Source organism: Vidua macroura, chromosome 4 (genome assembly GCF_024509145.1).
Source record: "Vidua macroura isolate BioBank_ID:100142 chromosome 4, ASM2450914v1, whole genome shotgun sequence".
Classification (NCBI taxonomy): domain Eukaryota; kingdom Metazoa; phylum Chordata; class Aves; order Passeriformes; family Viduidae; genus Vidua; species Vidua macroura.
Window position 1 is genome coordinate 35181783 of NC_071574.1, and position 26649 is coordinate 35208431.

Genomic DNA, 26649 nt, shown 5'->3' on the forward strand with positions numbered 1-26649 from the left:
ACTTATCTGTTAGTTTACATATAGGTGTAACACTTTAATACTGATGATACTGGCATCACTTGCACTAGTAGTAAACGAAATATAAGTGAATATGGTAGAACAGCCACCTTTCAAATGGGTTTTTTTGAAACTCAATAGCATTTTGCAGGTTGGTTGATTCTTATAGTCTTAGCAAGTTTAGAAACTTACTTCTATACAAAATGTATTTTTAGCTGTTTTCTTCTGCCCAAAGTAAAGTGATCCTCAGAAAAGACATTACTAATTCACCTCAATGGAAATTTGGCGCATGTAACTTGGAGCCACACTTGGCTGGTGGATAATCATAATTTCCATATTGCCCATAAAAATGGAAACATGGAAAAAACTGATTTTAATAAAATTTCTTGAGTACTGAAATTACCACAGATGTGTGGGGAAAATGCACAATTTTTCATTGATATTAGTGAGCTTTGGACCGATTCACTTCTCGATTTTTACTGAGATAACAAGGCAGACTTTATTTCAAATTAGAATATGATGTCATGAATTTATTATTTAGATTAATGAAAATTTGGAATTGGTATTGTGAAAAACTTACCAGTGCTCATGTACTGCATTAGTTGCATACAATTTCCGCTAAAATCAGCAATAGGTGGTTACATCCCAAATCTTCCTTGCTTTCCTCAATCATTCCCAAACTCTAAGCAATTCCTGAGCAAAATACTAGGAAATATGCAATATGGTTAGTGACAGAGGAGTGCGTGGGAGAAAATTATGCATGTAAATGCCTGGAGAATTAGAAATTTGGAAAGAAGACAGAGAAATGTCTAAGTGTGTAAGTGCCATATTTTGATGCCACTAAAATGGCATAAAATCAAACAGTTCCTTCCCTCCAGTTTTCCCTCTTACATAAGAAATCTTAATGTGCTGAGTGGATGCTCCTTAGTCTGTGGTCATTCCTGAGCTTTGTGTTGGTCGTGATACACAAGTAGAGTAGAGAACCAGTAGATACTTCTGCTTACTGTGAAGCTTAGGTGCAAGAAAAACTCTCTCTGGAGATCAAATGTAGATTTTTCTGGGCTTAATTTAGACTTCATTGATTTAACAGAAGGTAGATGTGCTGATTAGATTTGAGGCTTTCTCCAACCCTTCTACTTGACTGTGATACTCTCTCCCTCCCCATCCTATCTATCCCTAAGCTTGCCTCTCCTGATTCAGCCAGTTAGTTTAAACAAGAGTGTTCTTACAGGAATTATTTTTGAATGCTTGGATCTAGTTAATTCTGTTATTAATAAGACTGAGCAATGTGAAGTATTCCAGCAGTAAAATGACGCAGCTCAAGAGGGTTTTTAATTCTGTTGAGAATGACACACTCTCAATAAAGACAAGCACCATAAATTATCTAGCTTCTGGACAAGGTCATATTTGGGCTGCTACTGCTTTCCTCTCTGGTGCAATTCCCATTCTGATCGACTCTGGAAATACTATTATGTAAAGAGCACAAGGCTCACTACTCAAGTAGACAGGCACACGTGCCCACTCTTAGTCTGTGTTCAAATGTCATCCAGCAGAAAGTTTAAATGGAAAAGGGAAATTTTCAGTTGTTCCGGTTTCAGTAGGTTTCTCCATCAGTACAGCGAAGACTCACTCATTGACCCAGAAAATCAAAAGAAATCAGGAACCTGAAATCAGGAATTGTGCAGGAGAAACTGGCTGCATCGGCCACAGAAAGATTAGTTTCTTTTTGTCCTCTGTTCTCTTGACTACTTAAGAGCTGATCATTTTAGACGTGTGTTTGGATCTAATTTTTCAGATGAATCAAATTCCTTACGCACCTCAATTTTTTTACCTTTATCCTGTAACATCAGTGAACAATGCCAAATGCAAAATTTTGCTCTGTCTGGAGAATAAAGGGATATTCTAAAAATCTTATCATATTGATGAAAATTGAGCTTTTTAATATTTCTAAAACAGTGAATATTTCTGACCTGTTTAGTTGCTGAGCCATTAATCTTCTTTAGTTGAGTGTACATGAGAAAAGAGGACTTTACTTGAGATGAGAGTAGAAGTTTAACAGAACACTAGGAAACTTAGAGGTGAGCATGTCTTTTTTAGTTTTTTTCCCAGTTAGACTGTTGTGTCCTTAGTAACATTTAATTTTTTTTTTATAGAAAACAAGTATAGTTAAAATCTATTCAATGATGTTCGTTCATCTTCCTGCTGCTTGAACCCTAAACAGAGACCTTAACCTTAACTTTGAAAAAATTTAATTCTTTTTGTTACCTGACTGATATTTATGGTCAAGTTCAGGTAGGTCATTTTGAAAATTATGTTTTACAGATTGAAAGACATGACAACTGTGCGTATGACTACTTGGAAATCCGAGATGGAGCAAATGAGAACAGTCCTTTAATTGGTCACTTTTGTGGCTATGACAAGCCAGAAGACATTAGATCTACCTCTAATACCCTGTGGATGAAGTTTGTCTCCGATGGAACTGTTAACAAAGCAGGGTTTGCAGCTAACTTTTTTAAAGGTAAGTATTAAAACATATTTTGGGACAGCTGAACAGCTGTTATGAACAGTTTATCACTTCTTGGACTAGAAAAATTATGAAAGGATGTTAAAAATATTTCTCAATCTTTTTTTTACTAATAGAATGTATTGTCTCTAGAATAATTTTTCCTGGGCATACAACTTATTCAAAACAAAACAATAGAGGTTTTTGTGTCTCCTAGTAAAATGTGTCCAAGGAATGAAGGAATATATTCAGCACAAGTTTCTTCTGTCTTCAGGTTCAGTTAATCAACTTCTGAAAGATATCTAATTTTGTAAAAAAGTAGCACTTTGTATAAATTTAAACAGTAAAATTGCAAATGGCTTTTTTTTTGCCATTTAAGTTTTTTTTATTTTCTTTGTCCAAATCTTGTCAGATTTTTCCTAATTTATTTTCTGGATTGGTCTGCTTTATCAATTTATTACTCTCTGTAAGCAGGGAAAAAACCCAAAAGAACAGATCAGAAATCATATTGAGCAATAACCTCATAGTCTTCTTTCAATTATGGGTGTTTTTTTTGGGAGAGGAGGATGTCATACAAATGAAACTATGCCTGAAGAATTTGATGCATGGAAAGTTGTCATTTGCACACGGTGCTGCTGGTGGCACAGTTAAAGCCACTGGCAGTGGTGTGGCCATGGTGACAGCTGAAGTACAGGTCATGCGACCAGGAAAGCCTTTTTGCTCTTTTAAAAAGAAACCATAGCTTTTCTAATCCTAACTGATAGTTTTCATTGTAGACAATTATAACTTTGAAGGGTATAGGCATGAGAGTAGGAGTTCTTATTTTTTTCCTGAGAAATTACTTGTCCTGGTGTAAGAAAACAATATTCCAGCATCTGAGGAATATTTCAGTAATGAATCTCATGGGTATATTTCAGAGCTAGTAGAGAGAACACACAATTCCTTTCCCTCCCCCAGTCCTGATTCATCTTGTTCCTTTTAATATCAGGAGAATAAAAACCTAGGATTTGAGGATTCTGTTAATCTGTTTTTGAGTATGAATTCAGGATAATGTACAGATTGATTCTGTGGGAGATAAAGTGCCCTTCAAGTGACCCTACTGTGGATTTTCCATCTTTCCTTCAATACTTTGTACCGTCTTTAGATTATGGCTGTCTGATGCTGCACACAAAGTGCTTATAAATTAGTTCTGCAGCTGTCAGTAGATATTGTTAAAAAAAAAAAAAAAAAAAGAAAAAAACAAAACCAGACCCCACAAAGGATGAATTTTTATTTGCTCTGTTGCAGGTCTCCTTAGCATTTGAAAATCCTCTAGTCAGCAACCACTGTGGTTTATGTAGTGCATCTTATAATGGCAAGCATTTAGCTTTCTGGGTTAATATTGATCCAGCAGTTACAGCTGAGGAAGGTAATTATTTAACACATTTTTGCATTCTTGCCTGTCTTGGCAGAGGAAGATGAATGTGCCAAACCTGACAATGGTGGCTGTGAGCAGCGCTGTGTAAATACCCTGGGCAGTTACCAGTGCGCCTGCGATCCTGGCTATGAACTTGGTCCTGACAAAAAGAGTTGTGAAGGTACAGTGTGGTGCTGTCTTATGGGCTCTTAAAGCTCTCTGAGTGCCATTGCCTGAATGAAATGCTACACGTTCTTAGGCTCTGTCTGAGCAGCTTGAGATCTGTGGAACCCAACCCAGAAAACCAGTGCTGTCCTTTCAGTAGTCATGCCAGAGCCATGTTTGTCCCATGTCTGTCAGCAGCTTCATTTTGCAGATTTTGCTGTTCATCAATCAGGAATGGTGCAAAGTAGGACTTCATACCACTTATTACGCTGTTCTTACTCACTAAAACAAAGTCTCTCAAGGAGACAATTACCAGCAGAATAATCTGCCACTTTCTCAGAATCAGACTGTTTAATGACCCCTCTGGCCACCTCTGACTGGGATGTGCCTGGGAAGCTGGCAGGTCTAGAAGAGCAAGGTCCTCTATTTTAGCTCAAAGCTCAGAGGAATCTTCCCCTCTCCTAGTCACACTGTGGGCTTTTCTTATTTTACAGGGTGAGCAATGCATGTTCAAATAATCATTTGGAGAAAAAAGAAAGAGATAAGCAGAAGTCTGTGTAAACATAGGATTGAACTGAGATAAGATTTTGCATTCTATGCATATTTCATATCAAAGGAAAGAACCATAAGCTCTTGATCATTATGCACCAACTATTGTTTGAGTTTTACTTATAGACACCAATAAATCAAAGGATAGCACAAATTTATTCTTAGCTCATCTGTTTGACTAGTTGAAAGGATTTTGAAAATTGGGGTGCTTGGAGTCCTGGTTTTCTTCTGATGCAATTCACTGGTCTCTCTTTGTTCTAATTTCCTGTCTTTAATTCATTATTTTTCACAGTTTGGGGTAGTTTTGCCTAGTTTCTCTGCAATTCTTTTTTGTTATTTTGGTTTTGGATCTGCAGGGTTGGTTTTGGTTTTTTTATTGTTGTATGTTTGTGTGAGCTGGTGGAAGTCCTAGATTAAAGACATGTTAGATTGTGGCTCTCATCAAGCTGGTTGGGTTTTTTTGGTTGTTTTTCCTCCCTCCCCCACCTTTAGTAAAGAGAACATTGGAAAATAATTTATTTGGATGTCTGCACATTAGGTAGACAATAAGAAAATAAGTTTAATCAAAGGGGTGGGGCATGATGACAGAGGTTTGATCTCTGGGCTTTTGATCATTAGCCCAAATTTATGTAAGGAATTGAGTTTAGTCTGCTTGCTGACTCAAGTCAGAATATTAGAGAAGTCTTTCAGAATACTCTTCTCTCTGCATCTGAAAAATGGAAAATAAATACATTCCTGGCACCCAAACAGTAAAGCAACTCTGTCAAATGAAGTCACTCTAAGCACTGCAGTGCAACTTAGAGCAAAAACCCCGAGTTATCCCTAAAAGTGTATGTGTTTGTTTCAGTTGAGGTGGCACTCACTGTATGTAGATAGTACTTGGAACTGCTGAGTCAAAATTACTGTGTAGTCACTGTGAAAATTCCTTGTTATAGCTTGGGCCTTTGGGGGGTGAGGTAGCTGTATTAATTCACATGTGAGTAGGTGCCTCTAGTCAGATCAGAAACTTTGCCCTATACTTCACTGCAGTGATGTCATGCACAGAAATTTGCATTATGATCTTCTAATTCAAGTCTCCATCAATGGCAGCATAATAGAAAGGGTTAAGATTTTCTTTTTTCACTATTTCCACATTTCCCACCTTTGCCTCAAGGATCAATAGAACAATGTTTAAAAGCAGAAATTGAAATCTGGCAGTAGTTTCTCTGACCCAGATTGGGTCATTTGAGAGGACAGCTTGTGCCATCTGGGTGCATTCTCTAAACCTATGTCTGGTCTCTTTTGATACACTGAGATGTGACCCAGGGTCTTTGTCCAGCCATTCCCATCAGATTACTTTTACATGTATACCAAGAAGTGTGCTGCATGGAAAACTAGGGACCAGGAGAAGCACTGGTATGTGTCTGAGCTGACAAAATGAGCCTTGACACAGTAACTGCTGAATTCTCCCAACTGTGTTAGATGGAGTAGATGCAATATGTGAGATCATCAGCTAGACTGCAATAGCCAGTTTTTAAAGCATTCAGTGTTAGCAGAGAGCAGTTGAGTAGAGCTTCTTCCTTCAGCTCTTTGGAAAGAGATTTGTGGATCACTTCCAGTGCTGTCACAGTGCTGTAATGGTTATCAATGTAGCAGAGTGTGATCGAGAGCTTCTCTAAATCCCTTTACTTTCCCTAAAAAAAAAAAAAAAAAAAAAATGCACAGATGGAAAAGATGAGTTTATCCTTTGCTAGTTGAACTGCATTCAAGAACATAATATGGTGTTTTTCTGTTTTATGGAGGTGATTATTTGGCATATATTTGGAAATAAGAGGCATTTTCTCTCTTAATTGAACGTCCATGATTCAGCAAAAGCAATTGTGACTGAAGTGTATGTGACTGTTCTTTTAAAGAAGTGACCTTACCTAGTAGGTTATGGGAGGCATATACAGCCATATGAGCTGAGACAGGTAGGGCTGATTCTGATCGAGGAGAGAAGCGCATCTTAAGTATCCTTCTGTCAGAAGAGGGGTGGTCAAGGTCTTGGGGAGGGCGATGAGGTCAGAGGACTTGCATGGGAAAGGCTGTGAGAGAATAACCAGAGTCTCTGGAGGGAGGGGAAAAGAATGAATATGATAACGCCTTGTATAGTCCTGAAACTTATCTCTGCTCACAAACCTGCAAGATAGGGGCTGTCTCTTTCTCTTTGTTTGCACCAAGCATGATAAAGCAAGATTCTGATTAGTCTGTCTGGGCATTGTAGCATATAAGTAATGAGAGGACTGATTCTTCTCAGCGTGCTTCTGTTTATAGTAAAACATACTGTCAGTCAAGAAATTATGTTCTCTTTTAATTTTACAGCTGCTTGTGGAGGACTCCTGACAAAGCTAAATGGGACTATAACCACACCAGGGTGGCCAAAAGAGTATCCTCCAAACAAAAACTGTGTGTGGCAGGTGGTTGCCCCAACACAATACCGAATTTCAATGAAGTTTGAGTTTTTTGAATTAGAAGGGAATGAAGTAAGTAACCATGAATGAAGAGCTACACAATCTGTTATGTTCTAAACGGTTTCACAAGCATTCAAAAATAGATATTGTCTTATAAAACCCTTGCTGACCTTTCATGTGCTGACAATAAGCATGGATATTCTTGTTTTCGTTTTGGGACTGTTTCTGGATTCTTTCAAAACAAACATGGAAAGAATAGCTCTCTTCTACATATCATCTAAATGTATATGTATTACAACGAATTTTAAGAAATGTTCTCTGCTGAGTCTCAGCTGACTTTTTTATCAACAAAATAAAACAGAGCAAATGGGGCTGAAGCATATTGGAAAGAATTCAAGAGAAGAAAATCTGGAGAAACCAAATCATCTTTACAGGCTGACTACAAAGAATACACATAAGCTGTGGTTAGTGATGGAGTGAGGGAGCATTTAAATCACTTACAAGTATCTCACTAGGGGAATACTTTGAGCAGTAGCAGAAATAAGTCACAATAGAGTACCAGCAGTTTTTGAGCTGGGCAACCCCCAGAGGTATGGGGGATCTTCTGCCCAGGTAGGAGGAGGAACAGAGCAGAGCCCTCCATGTGCTAAAGGATGCTCCTTAAAGCTCTAAATAAAATCGTGGGGATTGCAGTGCTTTTTTGGATGAGAAGCAGTACTGTGGGTTTCAGCATAATTTTCAGCTTTTGTTCTGCTTTGTAGGCAATTCTGTGTCATATCGTTGAATTTCCTCACCACACTCCAGCCATAACATGCTGTTACCACTGAGTTTATATGCACATTCTTTACATGGCATTAAGAACACAAATTCCAGGATGTTATTTCTGACATTTCTATTTATTTCTAAATAAAATTGTAGCAATGTATTTAGTATAAAGATGCCCACCTTTTGGGCAGAGGTATTTGAAGGGACAAAAGCTGGAGTTTGATTTATAACTAAGAACCAAACCAGCCATGACTTCTCCAAAATACCTCAATATTACTTTCAGAGGCAGAAATGTCAGATTTTTTTCCCCTGTAATTTTTTGGAGTGGGTTGTCAACTCCATGAAATTCCAATTTTCAATGATATATGTAAGTTACATTCATGTCCTGTAATCATTATTACTAGAAGTGCAAGAGATGTAATAAAAGCTTTAAAGTCCCAAAGAATTAAAATTTAATTACCATTCGATCAAGTAATAAAAACCTTTTTCTTGCACTTTCTTGGTACATGGGCAAGATTTGCAAGGAAAACACCTGGTATGTAATGAAGTTAAATAACTTCTCTAAGGTCATAAAAGACGTGTAACATAAGCAGATAGAAAAATTCTAAATGTGTTTCAACAATCAGAACTGGAGTTTGATCATCCCACGTGCTACTAAATCTTGGCTTCATACTGTTAAATAGTAGTACTAAGGATAGATGTCTGTGAAAATCAGAAGAAACATAATATCTGGAAAATCCTAATATATTGTCTGAGTGCAGACATAAAATGCATACATTTATCAAATACTCTATTTTTTAAATTTGTTATAGGTGCTCAATTTAGGACCAAGTTTAATATTTCTTTTACATTTTTACAATTTTTTGCATTCACATTTTGCAGTTTAGTTGTAAGTTTTTTTCAGTGCAGTGTAGTATAGAGGGAATTAGACCTATCTGAAATTACACTTGATTTCTGATCTAAACCTATGCAATCATAAAAACTCACCACTATTATATTGCTGGAATTGTTAGGATTTGTCAATGTAGTGAGCTATATTTGAAAATCACATGCATTATTAGAAATATGTCTTCCAATTAGTATAGATTAGCATGTGGCAGTAACTCAAGTTTTACGAATCTTTGTGTTCTTTATACTGTACAGAAAGAGTTTCAACTGAATTAGTCACTTTTCAACTCTGCCACATGTGAAAATTGTTCCGGTAACAATAAAATTTAATCTACATCTTCAGGGTATTATATTAAAACCAACTGGAAATTATGACAATTTTTCATAGAGAGAGAGAACAACAAAGACCAAAACATTCTTTTCTATTTTTCCCTTCCAGCTCCCCTGACACTTTTTTTTTAGAAATTGCAATTTTTCAAATACAACTTGGATTTAATGGACCAATATAAGCTCTGTATGAATCGTCCTGGCCAATGTTCTCTCTTAAGCTATTAATTGCAGACAACTGGGACATTTTTGATTAAATGATTGATAGTTGAGCCTAAGAAGCTTAGAAGTTTTTGGCTGGATGGCTTTAAGTTGACCAAGGGATTATGCATTGAAAGTATTATCATTAGAACTAGGCCTTGCATAAGGCTTTTTTATTACATTATATTACTTTATTTTTAACCTTTTAATGAAAATGGTATGCATCCTGGTCCCAGTTATAGCTATGCTACTGTTGGTGAAAATTGCATGTTTTTAATAGTGGAAAGTTATATATTTGGAAATAAATGAATGTATCTTAAATATGTAATGATGAAAACTTACCTTGTAAGTTTCCAGGTGAAAATTAATATTTAAAAAAATCTTTGAGATGCAGTCAGTAGAAGGTTTGTAGGTTTGGGGTATGTGGTTTATAGCATGCAGATAGGTGTAATTTTTAAGATGAATGTTTCTAAATTTTAGTTTACTATTAATAGAATGCTTACTTTTTAAATTGAGTGAAAATGCTTTTAAGCATCTTGAAATTTAGATATTAAACACCAGTCAGCATCTATAAAAATATAAGTTGGAATGCAATTCATAGTATAGCTATGTGTTAATGACTTAAAATATTCTTACCTAAAATCAACAAATGTAAGAATTTACAAATGCTTTCAGAATCAGGACAAAGTGAAAAAGGCTATTGATCATTTATTATTCAACAGCAATATATATACTGATCAGAATTCTGGCATTTGTAAATGGCTTCATGCTTTTATTTTGATTGGCCAAATATTTTTTCTTTCTTTCTTTTCTCAGGTTTGCAAGTACGATTACGTGGAGATTCGCAGTGGCCTTTCTTCTGATTCCAAGCTCCACGGCAAATTCTGCGGTACAGAAGTGCCTGAGGTTATCACCTCTCAGTACAACAACATGCGCATTGAGTTTCACTCTGACAACACTGTCTCAAAAAAAGGCTTCAAGGCACACTTCTTCTCAGGTATGGAAAAGTACCCTTGTAAGTACCTCTGGGTGTCCACTGACTAGGTGGAGTGACCACGGTTTGGAAAAACAAGTGGCTTCTTTGCTTATGGTTTTCCTGGTAGCTTTGAATTAATTTTATTTACATAAACATAAACCACTCTCCTGTCTTAAAACACCATTTTGAATTGCAATGTCTATAGAAAATATATGGAAGATACCTATATGTACTTAAATAACAGCAGAAACAAGTAAACTTTGTGAGATACAGAGGACAAAGGAAAATTTACTGTATTTCTGTATTTTTATTAGATTTCTTTTATCCTAAGTTGTGTTGCTATTTTTTTCAAATCCCAGCTGTAAAGTGATACGAATTGCACACTGTGTACTCTTGTATTTTTTCTACTCAAGTCTCTTAATATATTCCATTTGTTGGGAAATTACCACTTTGTGGTACAACATTTGTTTAACATTATGGCTACATCTGTGCCAAACTTTGCACTTCTTAATGTTTTGCAGAAGAACAGAGTTTAAGATCTTGATCTTGCAAAAAAAAAACCCAAAAAAAACCTGTGTCTTTTTATTTATGAGTATAATTTTACTGAGGGAGATCAGAGCAGTGGAAGTTTATATCATATTAGGACTTACACTGTTGAATAAAGTTACACATAAGTGAAGCCTAAGATGTGAGGAAATGTTTGCTCAACAGTGGCCTCTGCAATTACCCATTTAGTGAGGAATATAGAAATCTGGCTCTGGCAGGAGACCACTCAGTGTTTGTAGCAAGTTTGCTTTGTGTTTTTCCTGTGTGTTTACACACACATCTAGGGATAGGTAACTTACCTTGTGTAAAACAACAAAAAACACCAGTTCCATCTGCCCACCTCCCTAAAACCAGACATCAAACTGAAGAATTTGGGAGTTGAATTGTGACCCAGATTTTTTGATAGCAGTGAAAAATCTGAATTTGGAGAATCCTGATTCTGCTTAGCATGTGGTAAAATATACTAGCATTATCAGCATTTGTTTGCTTAAAATATTTTATCAAAACTGAAATGAAAAGGTATTTCATTGGTTACTGCTAATAACTAATAATTATGATGAATAAGAATCTGTATAATGTGTAAGGAATATGGTTTGGAAAGTGAAAAAATGTCTACCATGGCAAACAGTTTAGACTTTCAGTATTTTCTTATTATGACTGTTTTGATCTTTTTATTAAGCAGCTGTGAAAGATGGCAGGAGGTGTTTTGTCTCATACAAAGACATAACAAACATTTAATCTCTTTTAAGTATATCTCTTTCCTAGTAATCACATTTCTCTGGTCATAATGTTCCAAAGATCCATCTTTACCCATAGTAACACTTTTTACTTTTAAATTTATGATTTACATTAGCAAGAAGCATTCAAGGTTTACTCATTATTTGTAGTAAATACATATGTGCACACAACAGAGCTTCCTCCTAGAAGCACACAACTAGTCATTTTATGTTGGTCTAGTTGTGCCAGCAGGAATTGTCACATTGACTTTTAAAGGAAAATATATTGACATGTTCAAGTTCTAAAAACTGCAAATAAAGTTTGTTAAATCTTCTTAAGATCTTACAGATATTTCAGATAAGACTGGCAATGATAGTGTAGTAATTTATATAAGCTCTGTGGTTCAGAAGTTGTATTTTCTGGACATCCTGGTCATTTATACATCTATAGTCAGTTAAATTTTGGGTTTTGTTAAAGTAATAGTTCATCTTCACATATGTATTTATTTATTTTGCTCAAACAATTTTTTTAAATGAGTGGGTTCCACCAATGCTGTATCTTGGGGAAAGACTAGACTAAAGATCATGGGTTGCAAAGCATAAGGTTGTAATTCTTCAGAACTAATTTTTCCCTTGTATATTTCTGTTCTGAATGAAATGTTATCTTTCCCTCACAAGGTAATTGCAATAAGAAATATTTAAGGATGTCATTGATCACAGAATAAATTCTTTAGTCAGGGATAAGTTTGAACTAATTAATTTTTTAATGACTAGAAATGTGTGATGTGTCCTAGATATAGTCTATATCTAATCCCTTTCAAAAAAAAAAAAAAAAAGATAGTTTGATATAGAAAGCCTTTGAATCTGTAAGTATGTAAATTTACTGAGTGCTTCATAATGCATTCCTGCCAGCATTTCATATAAGTTCAAATATCTGAATATAATATGAATATTTTATTTTTATTCTTTCTCAGCTATCTTCCACTTGTTCTAATTTCTAGCAGATTCCATTCTTCTATGTCATCTGGCTTTCCCTGTTTGACAATGTTTTCTGATTAAAACAGAAATTTTTCAATACTTGAGAAAAATCCAACTTCTGAATTTAAATTATCTAAAAAGAAGATGTCAGTCAGCTCCAAATAATTAATCAGTCATCTTAGGACTGTGAGAAAACACTGTTACTCTCTTATCCCTGAATTCCTTAATATGGACGTAATAGGCTATTGATCTGTCAATGAAGAACAGACTTGAGACTTCAAGTACTTTGTCTTTTGGGAGTTGACTACATCATTTTTCACTTGATGAAGTGTTGTTTTTTTACCTGTTTATATGTATATTAATCTTCAGAATACAGTAATTTTAGAATGATATCTGGGTAGAAATACTTAGACACTTGATTGCAGGCATTTACCAATTTTATTAATTGAATCACAATAGATGTGTAAGCACTTACTTATAAAGACATAAATAATGAAAAAAAATGTAATGAGTAAAACACAGCATCTTGCACTCTATTCACCAGTAAAGGGCAAATGCAATACTCAGCAAGATAAAAAGGTGGATAAGTTAAATTAGTGTGAAGATTAGGAACTGAAAAATGTTCCTCAAGCACAGCCAAAGAACTACTCTTTTCTTCAGCAACTCTTTTGGTAGTAGATTCTGCACAACAGCTAGAGATGAGAAAGCATGGCCCAGCTCCAGCTTAGACGACAGAAAGCAGTTTTTGGGTGGTTGAAACCTGCTGTGATAAACTGTGAAAGCAAACAGTGACATAGGGCAACAGATGACCTGCATTAGGAAGGTATTTATGTTGATACAAGACAACATGTAATTATATTTTTGGCTGTAAAATAGTGTTAACAGCCAGACAGGTGCTACTGGAAAGTGAGATTTTTTTTTTTTTCAGCATTCTGTGAAATTTACATTTGATGGGACAGTTCTGAAGAAAGCTCAGTTAGGGGTCTCTGCAGGGATCTTGCTGAACTACAGAGACTCTATTGTATATTTATAATCAAGTTTCTCAGATAAAGAGAGGAAACTAGGAGGTCACTATATATTATTAAAAAAAAAAAAAAAAAACTTTTAGTAAAACTTATTGGAAATGGATATTAGGCTTCTTAACAAAAAAATTCCAATAATTAGTTTTTTATTTTTCTCCTTTGTCCTCTCTGTCCTCCTCTGTCTCCTTATTTTGTTATAAGAACAAGACCTAGGAGTAAGTCCCTGCAGGACTTACCACACACTGCTGAGCCTATAAGACAGAGAAGTATTAAATAACTCCAAAAGGATAATAATTACATATATATTTTTCTAAATATGCTTTTTTTTTCTGTGATCTTTCTGAGAAGATAACCTGAGGATTAGTCATAGTTTAACCTTAAACTGCTTCCATTTATCATAAGTTTCAGACTTACTTCAATGTTTTAAAGAAACATGATTGATTCCTTGCATAAATATTCAAAATATACATGGGTTTTGATATAATGTAGAAATGAGGTTTGTTGGGACATCTCTTCTTGGGTGGTGATTCATTGAGCAGTTAAAAAGAGAAAGCTAGAATGTTTCTAGCCTTGAGCAAAAACTCATCTCTTGTGCCATCCTGGTACATTTTTTTCCACAGACAAGAAAGCTGCCTGCAAAGAGAAAATTTTTGTTTTTGAATCTTGCAAGGACTTGATACAGGTTCCTTCAGGCCGAGTACGTATTATTCACAGACTGGTGGCCTCTGAGGGTCTCAGAGGTACGACAGTTTGTCCTCAGAATGATTCAATCTATTATTTCCTTGAGAATGGATCTTTCCTTCTTCTGAGGACTGAAATAAGAAAAGAAAGAAAGTATCCATTTAAAATTGGGGGTACTCATTTCCATCTGTCAGCATAACAAATGGTTTTGTTTTTACATGGCAAAACATTTGTTCTTGTAACTAATACAGATTAATTGTGTTTTTTTTTTTTCTCACAAATTTTTAAACTGGGCAATCAATTTGACAGAAAGTCTGTTCTCAATTATGAAGTGTGAGGAAGGCTTGTTCAACAGTTGCATCCTTGATTAACTATGTACAAGTAATTATTATAGTTCAAATGTGTTCCAAAATTTCTCCTTTCTACCTTCTGTCCATTATTTTATTTCTGAGGACATCCAGCATGGGATTATTTGCTTATGCACTTGTCTCTTAAGAGATTAATTTATAGAATATAAGCATATCTAATGTTAAAATACTTTTCAGTGTTTTCACAAAGTTTGGTGGATAATGAAAATGGACAGGGCTTTTGTTTAGAATTTGTGCTCCTACTCTGTATTTGAAACCCTAACTTTAATGCATTTTGAGCTTGCCTTCCTTTCATTTTGTTATTCTGGTGGAAAATTACAAACTAATGCTTAGGAGGGAAATATTGAAGACTTTGGTTCATATTCACTCTAATTTCTACTTGCTTGCTACTTTTCACTTGCAATGTGGACTTAATTTCTGATAGTGCTTGATTTTGCAAAATTATGACTTTGGTTCAAAATTGCATAGATTTGCTACCTCAGTTAGGGACTCACTTTGCAAGGTGCATAAATAGTGTATGGAGTTTCTGTGCTTCCTTTCATCATCAAAATGACTAGTATCTCTTTGAATGTATGGTTCCAAGAGGTATCTATGTTTTCAACTGTTTCTTAACCTTCAGATCTGTTCACATTTGCAGAAAGTTTCCAAAAAGTTTCAGTGCAAACAGATTTGAGATTTACAGTACAAAATGCAATGGGTGCTTGGGTTTGACTTGCAGAATTTACCTATAGATGCACATTATCATCTTGTAATATAAGTAGAAGCTGATTTTTATGGAAAGACCTGTGAGTCAACAGGTCAAGTGCTGTATACATTTTGCAGAGGAAGATGACATGTATGCAATTACAATGCAAACTTTCTTTGCTATGTCACTGAATATGAGCATCAGTAAGGGCAGGGAAAATATGTGTAAGACAGTGAAAAGAGACTTAAATTATCCATGGTGCCTTCTCATCTATAGAAATTCTTGCTGTACCTGCTGAAGTGTGAAATACCATGTTGCCTTGTTTGGAGATAATGTTAACTGTTGCTTTCTAAGGTAAATAAGACCGAAGGGGGTAAATGGTCTGCATTCCAACCCACAACAACCAGACCTCTAGGATGACCAAAATTCCTTTGCTCTTCTTCCTCCTCTCTTTCACATGTTGAAATGGAACATTTAGAAAAATACAGGGGAGGTTTAATGTGTGTGTATATACATACACATACACATATATTTATATGCTTATATTTTTATATCCAAGAATGTATACATATGTGTGTGTGTATACATTTATAGTTATATACATGTGCACACATATATGTATGTATGTGTATATCTGTGTCAGGAGCAGTCTGCCTCTTTTAAAGGGACCAGCCTCACCTAAAGCAAGAACAGCTGAATGACATAGAAGCGTGGCAGCAGAGGCCTCTTGCTGCAATGACAGCCTGTTAATCTAGTTTGGCTTTTTTCCATGCAATGAATTTGTAGCTGTTTAATGCAGGTCATATTTCCTCCGCTACTCTCTGCTTTATTTCTAACACACTAAAAGCTCTTTTGAAGGATTATATGTTAATAAACAGAACTGCATGCTATACTGTAGCTCTTGAATTAACTAATGCCAAATTCTTTTTTTTTTTTTCTTTCAATGAAATGTTTTTCTTTTTGTGATGGTCTATAATGTCCAGATTCATTAAAAGTAAAGTACACTGTCACTCTGCTGGGGGAAAAAAGCCCAACTTATTAGAAAAGCTTATGTGAACTCTTTCTCTTCTTACATGTTTAATGTGTAGAAGTTGAAGTCTTTTTTGATCTATATGTTCCTTTCAAGATAGCAGCATTAAATTATGGAATTTGTACAAATCTGGAATAATCTGTGTTGTCCATAAACTACACTACCATTGTTTACTAAGATAAAACTGGATATTTATGAAACTTTTACCAGCTAAGCCACTTGAAAGAGCAAAAGCTGGTGAATCTCTTACCTCCTTTGTTCTAGTTTGTTTGTTTTACTAGTGTTCTTCTCCCTTAGGAACTAGTGCTCATTTCCTAGAAAGATGAGACAGACTCTTTGTGCCACAGTGCAAGGCTGCAGGCTGAGCAAAGAGTGACTAGAGCTAAGGCACCACAAAAATGCCTTACTAGGAAGAGTGACTGTACTGTACCTTACCCTGCTCTGGCCTCAGGCTCTGTGCTCCTCTTGGTAGCAAGGTCTGCTGGGAGCTGTGTGCTCACCTGAGCTTGTTGTGTATTTTGTAGACAAGGATGAGTGTTCGAAGGACAACGGTGGCTGCCAGCACGAGTGCATCAACACAGTAGGAAGCTACGTCTGCCAGTGCCGGAATGGATTTGTGCTACACGAAAACAAACATGACTGCAAGGAAGGTGAGTAGGAAGGCAGTGGAGTGGTTGGTTACACAACTGTCTTGCAGAAAGCCTTCTGCAGCTTTCCTTTCAAACAAAAGAAAGGAAAAAAAGTTCTTGGTAATGGGATGTTAGACATTTGGGCTTAAGCACTATGACATCCCTCCCCTTTCCCATCCCCTCCATCCCCAGCATTTGTGTGGGCTGAGTTCGAGGTCCACAGGAATGAAGTTTGGAAAACATGGGATCACTGGCACGGAGTGCTACTTTCAATAGCTCTGTGAGGTGTAGAATATTTAAAGCTCTGATAAAGTATTTATCTAAGGCTGTATTAAACACAGGGGTAGAGTTTCTGGAGAGAAGCCTGGTAAAGCTGTGATTAGCTGCTATCAATAGCAGTTAGTTTCCTCACAGCCAGGTTGAAACCACATCTACCCTTTCTGGGTTTGTTTTAGGTGACATATTTGGACAATATAAATTCCAGTCAGAGCCATATGCATCTTTCTTCCTCTTGGCCCTTTTCAGGTGTGGCTGCCATCAAGAAAACAATAAGCTTTGGGACTTTAGTAGAATTTAAATGAACTTCAAGTGTGCACTATCATGTGAGCTGTCTCAATGTTTTCTAGCATGGATTTAGTCTGAGAGTAAAGAATGCCCTTTGACAATCATTTGCATTTTCACTGGTTTTAGGATGCTACTTGCCTACTCTAAAAGTTTGTTTTCAAATAATTCTCTAATATTTAGAAAGCAAATTGAGATTGTTAGAAGTAAATAAAAAAAAAAAAAAAGAAAGCCTTCTTTTAGTTCTGGGTACTAGTGGTTTAGTTGCAAAGTCAGTGACTAAGCTGCTTTTTGTACATAGTCACAGTTTAGTCTTGGCTGGTCTCACATTATGTATACGTATACCTAGAAGCTGTGAGGTACAAATCAAATTGATTGCTCTGTAGTGGCAGTGAAAATTACCAAGAAGAGAAAAAAATAAATTGTTTGAAGAATTTCTTTTGAAGTTGATGTAGTGAGACTTTTCATATGGATTTATGTACTTATTTTTATGTAGGATGGGGGAATAGGAAAATACTTGATTTTTATATAATAAAAATAATAAATAAGATAAAATTTTTAATATTTATCTTATGTTTATTCCTGTATAAGACTTTTTCTGAAAAAAAACCCATCCATTGTAAACAACAGTGTATGTTTCACAACAATCCATAAAGAAACGTGTTGGGTTAATGCTCTAAAGCACATACCTGAGCAGAAGAACATGCCTGTGCACTCTGAAAAGCATCCTTACCTATCTTCCTAAAGACCCTTTCCACTTAGTGACTGCCCTGACAAAAAATAGTACTTTTTTGACTTACTTCTGCATGCAGACCCCCAGACTAACTGATGCTATCCCTATTGGCACAGCTGAATGTGAACAGAAGATCCACAGTCCCAGTGGCATCATCACGAGTCCCAACTGGCCTGACAAGTATCCCAGCAGGAAGGAGTGCACTTGGGAAATCAGTGCCACTCCTGGGCAGAGGGTCAAACTGGTGAGTCTCTGCCTTCCCTTCTTTTTCAGCTTTTCCTCCAACAATTCAGCTTCTTAAATGACTGCTCAATGATATGAAACTGTTACTAAACTTTACTGTCAGTGTGCATCCCAGAGGTAAACTATTTTAAAAACTTGCTGAATCCTGTCCATTTCTGGCCAACAGGGACTACTCAATATCATAGAGTTGTGATTTAAGTTTATAGTGATTGGAAATACTCTGTACAGTGAAGGCAGTACGAATGCTTTCCTCCTGTCAGACTTTACTATGTCATTGTTGAAACTCATAAAACTTGTGCAAAGTTTTGGCAAATATGGCAGAGGCCATTTACACAAATTCGAATATATAGAAAAAGTAAAAATTTGAGTTATGAACAGTCCTCTACACACACCTTTTCCTGTTCTGTTTTTTTGAGGAGGAAAAAAGATACAACCCCCCTGAAAATCTGGATTTCTCATTTAAAAGTGGTTTCAAATTTTAACATACGTAGAAGAGCAGCCTGGAGTAGATTTGTGAATTTTGTGTCCAGCTGGCTGAGGACAGTGCTGGTGTCCAAAGACAGGCCAAGCAAAGCTTAGATAGCTTTGCAGGTTTACTGAGGTTACGTAGCCTCTGTATGAGGCCAAATGCACGGTGCTGCCCATAGGGTTTTTGATTTGAGCTCAGCCCCAGCATTTCTTCAGCAGCTTACTTGCAGGACAGCTACAACAAAAGCTGGCCTTACATATATTTAAACTTCATAAATTGATGTTCCAAATGTTTTGGAGCAAATAAAATTAAGGAGAGAGAAGTCTCGTTTCAGAGGTAGAAGCAATAGCCAGTACTTGTGCAGGGATGAAAGCTGTATTCCAATCTCATAACTGCTGACCTTAGCAAACCCTAACCCCTTGTCCTGGTTTTGGCTGGGGTAGAATTAATTTTATTCACAGTGGCTGGTATGGGCCTGTGTTTTGGATTTGCGCTGATCAATGTTGATAATACAGAGATGTTTTTGCTATTGCTAAGCAGGGCTTACACAGAACCAAGGCTTTTTCTGCTTGCAAGGAAGTTGGGGTTGCACAGAAAGTTGGGGGGAGACACATCCAGGACAGGTGGCCCAATCTGACCACAGGGATATTCCAGACTGTATGACATCATGCTCAGGATGTCAAACCAGGGGAAGCAGGAGGAAGGGGATGGTATTTGGAGTGATGGTGGGGTCCATGTGATGGCTGAACACCTGCCTGCCCATGGGAAGCAGTGAATTCGTTCCTTGTTTTGCTTTACTTGTGTGTGCAGTTTTTGCTTTCCCTATTAAAATGTCTTTATCTCAGTCCACAAGTTTTCTATCTTTCACACTTCCAATTCTCTCTCCAGTCCTACTGGTGGGGCAGTGAGCAAGCAGCTGTGTGGGGCTTGGCTGCTGGCTGGGATTAAACCATTCCTGTTACTGGTGCTGATGTGGGATTGTGTATTGATCCCTGTTCACCAAAAGTAAAACAGTAGAACTGTACTGGAGGTGGTAGTGGAGAATGAGTGGTGTGCATGCTCCGTCCATTCCAAGGGTGAAAAATAGGTTTCTAATTCAGGCAGCCTTCCTGCTGCTGCTTCTGAGCAAGTATTCTTCATACTGGCTGAATAAACTAAAGCCAGCCAGGTATAGGCATGTTACTGTGAAAGCTTTTCCAATAATTATATCCACAGCAGGCGAAATTCCAACATTCAGCTATCTTCAGTCAAATATTCCATGGTCTACTTTACAAAGAAAAGGTTTTTTAAATTAGATTTTGCCAACAGAACTGAAAAAAAATATACAGAATTTTACTCGATAGAATTTTCAACAATACCTCCATGATTTAGAGTCTGAGATCTGTTCTTCTGTGAAAGCCAGTAGGGTCAACTACTAAATTCTATATGTACAATATCTTTAAGTTGTGTTGTACAGCAAGGTCCCATATCAATAATATTAATACCATAATTCCACATTGGATGATTGTTTTTTCTTTCACACTGTATTTAAGTTAACTTTTCATAGTTTTCTTGTTCAAATTGAACAAGAAGAGAATTGGTTACTTCATGGTAACAAACCACATTAATTGTGAGGCTGTGCTTTCTTTTTTAAGAGGGGTGTGTGTTTAGAAACTAGTCTTTTGTTGTGATTGCCCTCGCTCTGCTAATCATTGAAAAGTGTCTTCCTGAATGGGCTAAATTCAAGTATTTAGTGCAATTAAGAAGCCTGTGAAAAAAAGGATATGCACTTCAGAACTTTTAAATGAAGCATGTAGATAAAGATGGCTTTGAAAATGTGCATAGCAGAGAGACTGATTTCCATGAGCTAATCAGCCGGATGTTTATAAGAGACAGGCTTAAGTGTCTCATCCAGGCAGCTGTCCATAAGTGCCACCAACGTATCTACTCGGTTGAGTGGTGTAGATAGAAAGGACTGGATGGTCAGAAGCTATATGTAACATTTCTGAACACCATTCCCACTAAGGAGACAAATCACATGGGGTTAAAATAGTCATGGTGGGGTAGGAATTCAAAAGTATTTGTCCCAGGAAGAGAGGGTGGGATTGAATTATACTACGAGCTTTGTTAGATCATTTGTTAGCTCTGTTGGCAGCAACTATTCAGTTATGTTTAAGGGACGTTTGTGTACCAGTTCTTCTCTTTCAAACCTGCAAGGAACTGGCTGATTTAAAAAAAAAAAACTGAGACTGTCTTTGGGTGTTTTAAAATATCAGGCATTTTGAGATTTTAAAGGACTATGAACATTAAGATCTGATTTTCCTTTAAAAAGCAAGCTCCTTGCACTCTCTTTGGAATTGCTAGAATAGATTGCTATACTCATAACAGATTTAGGACTTTTTCTGGTCATATTTGGGGGACACAATATAACATATAGTGTGCTTCTGCGAGCTTGGGAATCCCAGTGAGAAGTCAAATATTAAAAATTATGGGTGTGTATTAAAATTTATAGTGAGATATGCTTCCTGGAGAGTGTTGTTTTGGTTGGTAGTTTTTCATACTGGTGAGAAGTGAACAAAACAGATATAATTTTCCTCTAAAAGAAAATGAATTTCTTCAGGCTGCTCTTGGATCATGCCTATCACTCCCATTAATTCCAAGTTGGCTTGACTCAACACTGTGTTTAAGTAACTCCCTTACTGAGACTTAGTCTCCGAGCTTTCTGGAGTTTTCTTTATCCATCAGATTTTATTTTGGTATAAATGACAACACATAGTTGGCATCATAAAAGTAGGATGGCTGACCACAATTTAAGAGCAGCAGGAGTGACTGCTGTACAGCTGTTTTCATTGCCTCTGCCGTTTCAGTCCCTTAATGTAAACCCCAAACCTTCAGTGAAATGAACCTGCACCCACTGCATCATGTAACTCTTCAAATAAATGTTATTCTGAATATTGAAGTTCTCTGGGAAAAAAACCTTTGTGTTAGCTCTTTATATATTCTTTAGGTCAGCTCTTAATATAAATTTCCATTGTATTTCACACTCTCAGGATTCCACAAGTGATTTGGTAGGTAAGATTTGTTTTGGTGTACCAGAGAGAATGCTTAATTGTGATATTTGCTTGGTACTTAATAGTTTAGTTTTAATCCTTTTAATTATTTTTTTCTTAATCCTATTCTGTTTGGGTTATGGGGTTCTGTCTGGGGCTTTCTGGGTTTTTTTTTCATAAACAGTCAGCTACATGACTACTCATGAAAACATGTGTACTTAGTGGTTTTGTGTTGTTTTGTTGAACAAAATAGATTTTGAATTCCACCTTATATTGTAGCTTACTCTATAAAAAATTCACAAAGATATATATATTGCCTTCACAGTGTTTACATGAGGAGAAATTATCAGATATTAAGCTTCAGGGTTGTTGAAATTTAGCCCTGGTCAAAAAGTCTTATCTCAAAAATCTTAGATGTCCCCTTGAAATAAGGTTTTTTTATATCATTCTAGTCTTGGAAGACAGTCTTCCAGATCTGAAATGCAGGTATTAGTTGTATGTGTGTTAACAGTTTCTGTCAGGCATGGCATACACTTTTTAGAAATGCCTAAAATTTGTTCTAACAAACAATTAACACAATTTTGTTGTTTTTTATAATGCTTTTGCTAGCAAAAATGTGACCTTATCATGAAGGGTGAAGCCTGAAACATCATTAAGTTGTAAGAATAAAAAAATAGATTTCTAAATAATAGATTAGAAAATATAACTTTCATGCATAAACCTTCATGTGGAAAAGTCATTCTCAGAGGCTTTAGTTGCAGTGCGATGTAGGTTTTAGAAAAGGGCGGGGGGGGAGTCATTATGCTTTGCAGATGTTTCAATCAATCTTCAACAATGCAAGGAACAGTAATTGCTGACTTTTTGCTGTTTTGAATGCTCTGTGAAATTTAGAATAATCCTAAAAACAGTGCAAATTCAGCAGAAAGGCAGCAGTATTCTAGATTTAATATTCTCTTACAGGTAGTAGATGTTATAAAGATGCTAATGCCTTTCTGTATGAAGGACGATGCACTCTTGAAGTTCAGTGTCTTAACTTTTATTCCACATTCTCAAGATCAATGTATTATTCAAATCTACAGGCTTGTAGAAGCACTAATGTTAGATCTGTCATTCTAACTGCATCCTTGTATTCTATAACATATTAACATACATATGTACGTACCGTGTAAATACAGTCCCACAATGGGTAATTTTACTTTTTTTTCCCCTAGACATTCAATGAATTTGAAATAGAACAACATCAAGAATGTGCTTATGACCACTTGGAAGTGTTTGATGGTGAAAGTGAAAAATCGCCAATCCTGGGACGCTTATGTGGCAATAAAATACCAGATCCTCTCATTGCTACTGGAAACAGAATGTTCCTGCGCTTTATTTCTGATGCTTCAGTTCAAAGAAAAGGCTTCCAAGCAACTCACTCTACAGGTCAGAGATCAGGATGTGCTTTTTACTAATAACTTACCCATTGTTCTTTAGTGGTAGATACATAGACCTTTTTTTTTTGGTAGGAATGGGATGAGTTCACAGATGTAACAGCTGGATCTAATGAAGCCTTAAGCCCAGTAGAAAAAGTCCAAGATTGCAGAAAGTATTCTCTAATTTCTCCCTGTTTCTCTCTCTCATAGGTGAGAAATTAAAAGGTGTTGGAATAGAGTCAAATAAAAAATGAGGTTCCTCAGGATTCATGACTTGAGATCATAAAAGATTGAATCTCTTTTCACTGTATTTGTAATGACAACACTTAACTGGGATATGTGATGCACCTCTATTACTCCCCCGTTCTTAGACATTAATCTGAGTTTTGTGTAAACAGATACTTCTTTCCTGTAGTGCTTAAAAGGAAAGACAAACCAAAGAAGAATAAGAAAAAACATTAAAGACTTTCTTAGGACCTTTAGAATATAACGTTCTTCATATTTACCATTAAATTTTCTTGTTTGGCAGAAGTCACTGAAATTGGAAACAGTGGTTTGTAATTGCATTTATAGTCTTTCTGGGACATTTTCAGTGTATAGATTTTCCCCCTGACGTTGCTTGGCTTACAGTGGCCTCTAGTGCTGAAGCTCTGAACATCCAGTGCCTGCAGTAAAACAAGGGGATTTGGAGCTTCTTGACCTTTATTTTAATCTTCAATTGTAATGCCTGTCTTTACTTTCCAGAATTCATTCTTATTTATCCAGGCAATAAATAATTCAGAAAACATTTCCTAAATATATCTTATAGGCGATAAGTTTTAATGACAGGTAATAGTTATGAATAGAATTATCAAGGTAATGAGTTTTATTACATTGTAATAAAAGTTAATACTATACAATAATTTAATAATCTAATTGTAATATTACATGGTTAATGTATTATGATATTACCCAAAGTATCCATCAAGTTGATGTGTAATGCTCAGCTAAAAAATCCTCATATTTAACAATGTTGGCATTTTGTCTTTTTTTCCTTCTGATTTGTTCCAAATAATTAATAATCTTTATTAATTTAATTTCCCTTTCATAGAAACACAGTAGACAACAGTATATGAAATCTTTATGATCTGGGCCTTGAAAGAGAAAAGTTTAGCTACTTGTAACTCATTTGTTTTCCTTGTGGAAAATCTTGCTTTACAAGCATGGAATGTTTTGCTTTCCCTACTATAGTAACATTTTCCCTTAGATGCAAAATTGGATAGAAGTAATAATTACCCATTTTTAATTACCTCAGGGTATACAGTTAAAGGTCAGAACGCTTCCTAGAACAGGTGTTGTAAAACTGCTGTTTCATTTATTGTCCTCACTTTCATTTTGCAGAACTGGAGCAGCCAGTATGTCAACAAAGTTCAGATGTATACTCCCTAAATTCTAAAGATTGCAAGTTTTGTTATGACTTGCTGAGTTTTATGTGCCTTAAATATAAAAACATTTATAGCATGGACAAGCATGTGCTTTTCTGAGAAACTGAGAAAAATAAAATCAACCCAGTTTTTAAGAATGCTATAAAAAACTACAAAGTTTACCTCCTTAAGAGAAGACATTTATTTCTGTCAGCTGCTGTTGCACAGACTGCTCCCTGAGATGAACCCTCATCTCTGGCATGTACCTGGAGGTAGTGTTTGAATGAGGGACAGCTCAGGTCTTGCAGTCTGTTTCTCCAGCCTTGAGCCAAACGCAGACACTCTGTGAGAATTCTGTGAGAATTTTACCTCTGTGCTATAGGCATATGTGAATGAACAGATACCTAACAAGATATCTGTTATGCAATCCTATGGGCAGAGGACTGTATTCCCTTAGTTAATCTTTTCTAGGAAAAAATGATTGAATGGTGTGCAATGGAAGCAGATAAGGTTGTGTTTGATCCTGCACAGCTGTTCAGACAGACAGGGAGTGCCGAGGAAGATGCTTCCGTCACTTCTAACATGCTGGCAGAATTCACTCAGTGAAAGGACTGCTGTAACACAACAGCAGTGAATGAGTAGCTGGATTCTGTGCCCAGAGCTGTCTCTGCTGCTGCATTCCTGGCATCTTCATGATTTAATGGCCTTTATTATTCCAGTAGATGCTGTCGATGATGATGATGATTTCCCTTCTATGACACTTTTTGGCTTGAAGTGCTATCCAATTTCCAAATTTCCATTTACTATTTCAGAAAACAGGATAAAAATGTAGCAGCAAATACAGTAAAGCTTAAAAAATAAACTGGATTGAAAGGCTTCCTTTGGTGGAGCAAAACTTATAAAATGCTGTTTTGAAAGTGCAACGCAGTTTTAGAAGGAGATTGTCATATTTTCCCCTCTCAGAAAAGGCATAACCCATCCAAGAGGAATTCATAAAAATGCTCCTGACAGAACATGAAGCATCTTTGTTCAGGGAGTGATCTGATTGCCCTAACTCAGGCATCTAGTTCTCTTCTGGACAGTTTCATTTATGGTGGCTGGGCTCCAGCCACTGCTCGAGGAGGTTACGGATCTACTGTAGGTCCTATTTGTATCTGTCAACGCTGGGAGGGTATCTCAAGCCAATTTGGATATCTCAGATGTCACTAAGTTTAGATGCATGTGTTGCTTCCAAAATAGCTGTAATAATTCAGTATGGGAGTGCTGAATCAAATTTATAATCTTGTTTCATTAGTTCAGATGGTGTGGATTTAAGCTTTTCCCAACTGTCGGGCTTAAACAGTCTTAACCCGGGCTTAAACGGGTTAAACAGTCAGGAAACTACTGCTTGATTGCCCTGGTACCAAGGCTAAGTAAGCAGTGCTGCATGGCTCTGCTCTGTTCTGTGCCTGTCCCACATGTCTCAGTGCAGTGCCTCGTTGTGCAGGCTGGATGTAGACTTCTGAAACTACAGCTTAATTCTTAAGAAACTGAAAATTTGGCTTGTAATTTCTATTCTAAAATATGAGGCGAGAATTATCTGTGAGAGAAGGGCAGGGGAACAGAAATGGCCTTTTTTTTGTGGTTGTATGGCTACAACTTTCCTTTAAGCTCCTGTCCTCTGTAGCAAACAGAGGGAAAGAATGCAGACAGTTCATTAAATGTTTTCTTTTTTGCAGCTGTTTGGTGTCTGTGGCAATGAGATGTTCCTAATGTTGGCAAGAGTCCAGTCAAACAAAAAATAAACCCAAAACAACCCCCTCTCCCCTCAACAACAAAAAAAAAACCCCAAAAAACCCCAAAACAACAACAAAAAAAACCCAAATGAAATTCAGAATAAGGAGAAAAAACAGTAAATTAGAATATCAATGAGAAATAACTGTTTGAACTACTTGCTGATGTTTTA

General features: G+C 36.3%; 1 protein-coding gene across 1 annotated transcript in view; it reads left to right on the plus strand.

Moving 5' to 3' along the window:
• The window catches only part of TLL1 (tolloid like 1), a 126560-nt gene that overhangs the window by 94572 nt on the left and 5339 nt on the right, over positions 1 to 26649 (plus strand). The window contains exons 13-19 of the mRNA XM_053975458.1: positions 2320 to 2515; positions 3952 to 4077; positions 6951 to 7111; positions 10037 to 10217; positions 16747 to 16872; positions 18262 to 18389; positions 23098 to 23311. Of these exons, the coding sequence (XP_053831433.1) occupies positions 2320 to 2515; positions 3952 to 4077; positions 6951 to 7111; positions 10037 to 10217; positions 16747 to 16872; positions 18262 to 18389; positions 23098 to 23311 (1132 nt within the window). The remainder of the gene's footprint in view (positions 1 to 2319; positions 2516 to 3951; positions 4078 to 6950; positions 7112 to 10036; positions 10218 to 16746; positions 16873 to 18261; positions 18390 to 23097; positions 23312 to 26649) is intronic.